The sequence below is a fragment of the Petaurus breviceps genome, unplaced genomic scaffold, assembly GCF_028583685.1.
Source record: "Petaurus breviceps papuanus isolate PSGF00001 unplaced genomic scaffold, PetGlider_PUasm1.0 80, whole genome shotgun sequence".
In the NCBI taxonomy this organism is placed as follows: domain Eukaryota; kingdom Metazoa; phylum Chordata; class Mammalia; order Diprotodontia; family Petauridae; genus Petaurus; species Petaurus breviceps.
This window is the reverse complement of record NW_027186540.1, coordinates 21,801,745-21,807,744: the sequence shown is the minus strand read 5'-3', so window position 1 is coordinate 21,807,744 and position 6,000 is coordinate 21,801,745. Positions and strand designations below refer to the sequence as shown.

At 36.7% G+C, this 6,000-nt stretch overlaps 1 protein-coding gene across 2 annotated transcripts in view; it reads left to right on the top strand.

Annotated features, from left to right (window-relative positions):
- The window catches only part of LOC138176051 (reelin), a 566,262-nt gene that overhangs the window by 416,927 nt on the left and 143,335 nt on the right, over nt 1-6,000 (top strand). For both annotated transcript variants that reach the window (XM_069106794.1, XM_069106793.1), the window contains exon 23: nt 2,964-3,101. In XM_069106794.1, coding sequence (XP_068962895.1) covers nt 2,964-3,101 — 138 coding nt within the window. The remainder of the gene's footprint in view (nt 1-2,963; nt 3,102-6,000) is intronic.

Here is a 6,000-nt window from a genome sequence, read left to right as displayed (position 1 = left end):
AGAGAGAGAGAGAGAGAGAGAGAGAGAGAGAGAGAGAGAGAGAGAAGTGACTCTGGGACTAGAGTGCCATCCAGGCCCTGGAGTCTAGAGGACATGAACTCAAATCTGACCTTGGATACTAACTGTATGATCCCGGGTAAGTCACTTAACCCTTTGTCTCAGTTTCCTCATCTGTAAAATGAGCTGGAGAAGGAAATGGCCAACCACTCCAGTATCTCTTCTGAGAAACCCCAAATTTAGTCACAAAGATTCAGATGCAGCTAATCAATCAAAAAAATCCAGTTATTTACAGGTTGTCTTCCCCATTATAATATGAGCTCTTTGAAGTCAAGGACTCTTTTTGCTTTTCTCTGTATTTGTATTCCCAGGATGTAGCACCTTAAGCACTTAATAAATGCTTCCTGACTGAGATGCTTAGAAACTATGCAACTGGTCAAATGTCCAGCTATGTGTCAGAGGAAGAACTTGAACCCTGTTTTTCCCAATTGAGGATGAGATCTCCATACACTGGGATGCCATGCTTCCTCTCATATGGGGTTGTTAGGAGGCTAGAATTCGATCTGTGAAATGTTTGCCTTTTTATTTTTAACTGAAGTACTATTGAAATGCCAGCTCTTACTAATTCTCCTTTTTAAGGATTTCTTTTTCCCAGTGTTTCTCTTATGTTACTACTCAAATTCTATGTTATTTGTTGGAGAAATTCTGAGTGTTTCTATTACTAGTTATATATTAATGTGTTCTGGGGGAAATAGGACAGCCAAGATAGCAGTGATAATAGACTTAAGTAAAGTATCTTCTCAGATCCACAGATAGAGAAGCCCTGTTTCTAGGACCTTTCTTTGTTTAGCTTGACAACTCTTTGGGTAATCTATCTTATGGAAGATTTAGAAGATGTGCTGAATCATTTGTCCTCCTAGCTGAAGCATCCAAATTAAAACTTCTAATACCAATTCATGCAATAGCCCTTATACCATTATGCAACTGTACAGAAAATAAAGGACTACTACAAATGGCCATTTCAGTCCACATATCCTAGGTTGTTAGCCCTGTAAGTTATCATGGAGATCCATCCTCCTCATATGATAGAAGTGAAAATTGAGACCTCCAGAAAAGTTCAATGGCATCTTGTTCAAGGTCATGCAGCTCATTACTACTAAAATTGGATCTAGAACCCTCCTTCTGACTTCCTACCTAGAGGTTATTTTCTCCATTATACTATGATGTTTTGTTTTGTTTTTTTAAAGATACATTTGAATAGAAGCTTCTGTTCTTTAGCATAAAGCAAGTCATTTGTAAAATATGTTATCCAAGTTCTCAAAATTACGTAGAACGGAGAGCCAATAGGTAGAATAAATTTGTATTTATTTTTATCATTTTTACCTATAATGCATGCATTACTATATATCCTCATTACTACATATGATTAAATAGTTTCTATAGTATTGAATTACTTATAACTTTATTGTATTTATGAAATAAAATGTCAAAGATATTACTAAATTCACCTCGGTTATTAAGCAAATGTTTTTAATAGTACTAACGTGGGTCCCATACATTTTGTCACAGTTCATGCCATTGAGTAGTTTCTGATAAAAAAATATCAGACCAGTAAAAGATCTTTTCTTATTATAGAAAACTGTTAATTGTTCTGAAAGTCGTTTTTTAATGCGGTCACGAAAATTTTAGCAGCTCTTTTGGAGGAAAATGAAAATTATTATTCCAAAGGAAGTGAACTTAATCTCATTGGAAGTACCACTAAGGATCAGTAATGTGCAAGAAGGCATAGTTCTGCTAGATGCACCTCCATGAATTCAAGAATAACCCTACCAGAACTGGACATGAGACCCATTATCCACAGATCATGGATAAAAGATAAATAATCAAGTCTGCTGTGTACTCGGGCAGTATTTAACATGAGTATAATTGATGCAGTAGGCTTTAAGGGTTCTTGCAGAGCCCTTAAGGTCTGTTTTATCAATGGATGCTGTACTTACAATTTGGGATTCAGTCTGTGGCTCTGGGCATGCCCATTCATTTCTGAAAATCATTCCTAAATGATTACTGCAGAATAACAATTAACTACCTTCCCTATGAAGAACCCCTCGGGGAAAAAAAATTCAGACTCCCAGAGGTTTAAAAAAAATACTTTGTGGCATTCAGTAAATGAAAGTGGTTCTAAAAAATATTTTTTCAGTTACCCATTGGCTATGTGACTAACCTTCTGTTGCAGAAATGTCAATATGCTTTTTCTTCTTCTTCATACCTCATGTCTAATTTGCAACCAAGTTCCCTAGGATTTCTCAATGTCTACTGGACCACTTAATTATTTGCTTCCATTTAACATCAACTTGTCTTTGAAAAAGAAACAAGTTAATTTTTCAGTAAGAATAAATAGGTCTGTGCTTCTGGATATTCTGATTTATCTTATTTAGGTCATGTAACAATGTTACATGTTCTATGTGTAATATTATATTGTGGTAGGCCTCTCCTCGCCCAGTAATTCTACTGTTATCCCTTGTTTTATTTTGAGAATCATACTGAAGGTGGCCTTTTTATAATTTGATCCAGAATGTTCATAGCTTAACAGTCAACCAATGTAAAAAGGTTGTTTTTTTGTTTGTTTTTTATTTTTGGAAAAATCTCTTTCCCCCTTAGGCTTATTTAACTAACACTAAACGTTAATGTATAATGTATCAGTGTTTCATATTTTAATTTAATTTTTCTAAAATTCTATCATTTGATCATTTAAATATGCAAAAAAGATACATAACTCCTTTTGACTTCCACAATGTATTACTTGTAACAGTTGTTGCATTTTCCATTTTAACGTTTCAGGAAAACTAAGTTCAGTGTGTAGAAAAATGGTCGACAATCAAAAATTCCAGAAAGCACAGTCTGAAAACATCTCTCAACAGGGAATTTCAAAAACTGATATTTTATTTTTCTTTTTAATGCATTTTTAGGTCCAGTGCTACTCGCTTCCGTTGGAGTCAGAGCTATTATACAGCACAAGACGAATGGGCTTTAGACAATATTTATATAGGACAGCAGTGCCCAAATATGTGCAATGGGCATGGCTGGTGTGAACGAGGACTATGCAAGTAGGTATTTTTTTAAAAAGTGGAGGGAATCTCTGGGCAGGAGAATTCTCTTTATGAACGTTGCCCCAGCTTTGGTCAAAATTGTGGGCATGCATTATTATATATGGAGTAACCAAAGGGAAATGCCTTTTCTTAGGTACATGGAACATAGTATTACCCTGCTGGGCTATTTATTAGGGGATTTAGATTTTTCTTCTCAAAATCAAACCCCCAGAAAATTCCATCCTGAAAATTAGTTAGCTCAAGCAGGGCATATAGGAGTGATTTGTAGAGACTTCCTTTCCCCTCAATCTGTAAGTCTTAAGGCATCGTCCAAGCAGGTACGACCTTTCAACTCTGCCAAACTTCATAAAGTCCTGTTTTGTTGTGTACTCCTTCATGGCCCCCAATTCTTAGACTCTCTAGTCTCCTTCAAAGCTCAGCTCAAGCACAACCTTCTGTAAGAAGCCTTCTCTGATTCCTGCAGTGGTAGTGACTTCCCCCCAAAATTACCTAGTATTTACATCAAATATATTTATTTTTATATATAGGTTATCTCCAATGGAATACAAACTCCTTAAGGGCAGGGATTGGTTTTTTTATCTTTGTGTCCCCATCCTGGTACATAGTAGGTGTCTGATAAGGGCTTGTGAACTGATCCATTGACTGATAGTGAAGGAAATGACAACCATCACTGTTGAGTATGGAAGAAGACATACATATATTAGAACTAGAGAGGATGTCCTCTCTTACTATTTCTTTCTCAAACTGCACTGGGATCTGATTGAGCATGGCCAGAATTCTAGCCTTATAATAACAAAATCTGCTGAAATAAGATGAATCGATAAGTCTACCCCAAAGTACTTACCCATTTGTTACCTGCTGCCCAAAAGTTCATTAGGGTTTCATTCCTTTAGCTTAAATATCTATCCCTGTTAAAATGTAAATACTCTGGGGGTGGCTAGGTGTCACAGAGCACAAGCCCTAGAGTCAGGAGGACTTGAGTTCAAATACAGACTCAGACATTACTAGCTGTGTGACCTTGGGCAAGTCACTCAACCCCAATTGCCCTACCTTCCCCCCTCCAAAAAGAAAAAAAAAAGAAAAATGTAAATGCTCTAAGATAACCACTCCAGTGTCTTTGCCAAGAAAACCCCAGATAAGGTCACAAAGAATTGGACAGCACTGAAGGACTGAACAACAGCAACAGCATTTTAAATAGCAGTTTTATTATGCCTTAATGTGATGAGCTGATTGGCTCCTTGCCTAAAAGGGGGCTTTAATGATGGGAAGAAAGTAGGAGCCATAAAATCACTGGGGGGCCTGAAGGGATTTATAAAGTGAGAGTAGAGGAGAGACCAGGTGGAACAGTGGGTAAAGCACCAGCCCTGGAGTAAGGAGGACCTGAGTTCAAATACAGACTCAGACATTACTATCTGGGTGACCTTGGGCAAGTCACTCAACCCCAACTGCCTCAAAATAAATAAATAAAGTGAGGGTGGAAGAGTAGATGGAAGAGACAGGATAGGGAGAAAAAAGAACGGGAAGCTTGGAAACTGATGACAAACTCAGTCAGATTTACAATTTTGTGCTTCACAGGAAACTGGCGGCAGAGGGGGGACTGTCCTTTTCTAAAAATTTCAGAGAAAGTTAAGAAAAAATACATAACAAATTTTGTTTAGAAATAAAATTTGTATCTAAGAAGAGGAGAGGACTGCAGGGATGGCAAGAGACTAGGTGGAAGCAAGAATTATGAGACTGATGCTTTTTACATTTATCTTTTTATATTACATTTACATTATTCCCTAGAAAGTAACATACTGTAGTCTAGGGAATTTAATTGAATTACATTGATTATTTTACTGGGAAAGTAATACAATGAAAGAACCAGTAATTTTGTGAGACAAACCACTTACAGCGTCTAGGACTTAGTGTGCCTTTTATGGAATTTTTTACTTCATTTTCATGTTGTGAAGAAGTGGAGCAAGTGGCCTCCATTGCTCAAAAGGACACAGGCAGACCTCAGAGACATTGCAGGTTTGGTTCCCTACCACTGCAATAAAGCAAATATCACAATAAAGTGAGTCACACACCTTTTTTTGGTTTCCCGATGCATATTAAATTGTGTACTATAAACTATTGTGTCTAAAAAATAAACCCCAATGTACATACCTTAATTAAAAAACACTTTATTGTTTTAAAAAATGCTAACCATCACCTAAGCCTTCAGTAAGTAGTAATCTTTCTGCTGGTGGAGTAGCGTGCCTTGATGTTGATGGCCTCTGGATGATCAGGGCGGTGTTTGCTGAAGGCTGGGATGGTTGTGGCAATTTCTTAAGATAAGACAACAGTGAAGTTTGCAACATGGATTCACTCTTCCTTTCACTTGAACACTTAGAAGTCATTGTAAGGTTGTTAATTGGCCTAATTTCAATATTATTATGTCTCAGGGAATGGAGAGGCCCAAGGAGAGGAAGAAAGGTAGGAGAATGGTCCATCAAAGGAATAGTCAATTAAGTTTGCTATCTTACACGGGGGTGGTTTGTGGTACCCTAAAAAATTACAGTAGTAATATCAAAGATCACTGATGACAGATCACCATAATGGAAACAATAATAATGAAAAGACTCCAAATATTACCAATTAAAATGACCAAAATGTGACACAGAGATGATATGATCACATGCTGTTGGAAAAATGGTGCTGCTAGACTTGCTCAACACAGGGTTCCAACAAACCATCAATTTGTTAAAAAAAAAAACACAACAATATCTGTAAATCACAATGAAGTAAAACACAATAGAGGTGTACCTGTATTCAATATAATGAGGAAAACAACATTCTGGGTAATATTCAGCTCACTCTTCTTTATTGAGATGTTTCTTGGCCAACTGAAGAAGATTTGAAACTTAATGAGAAA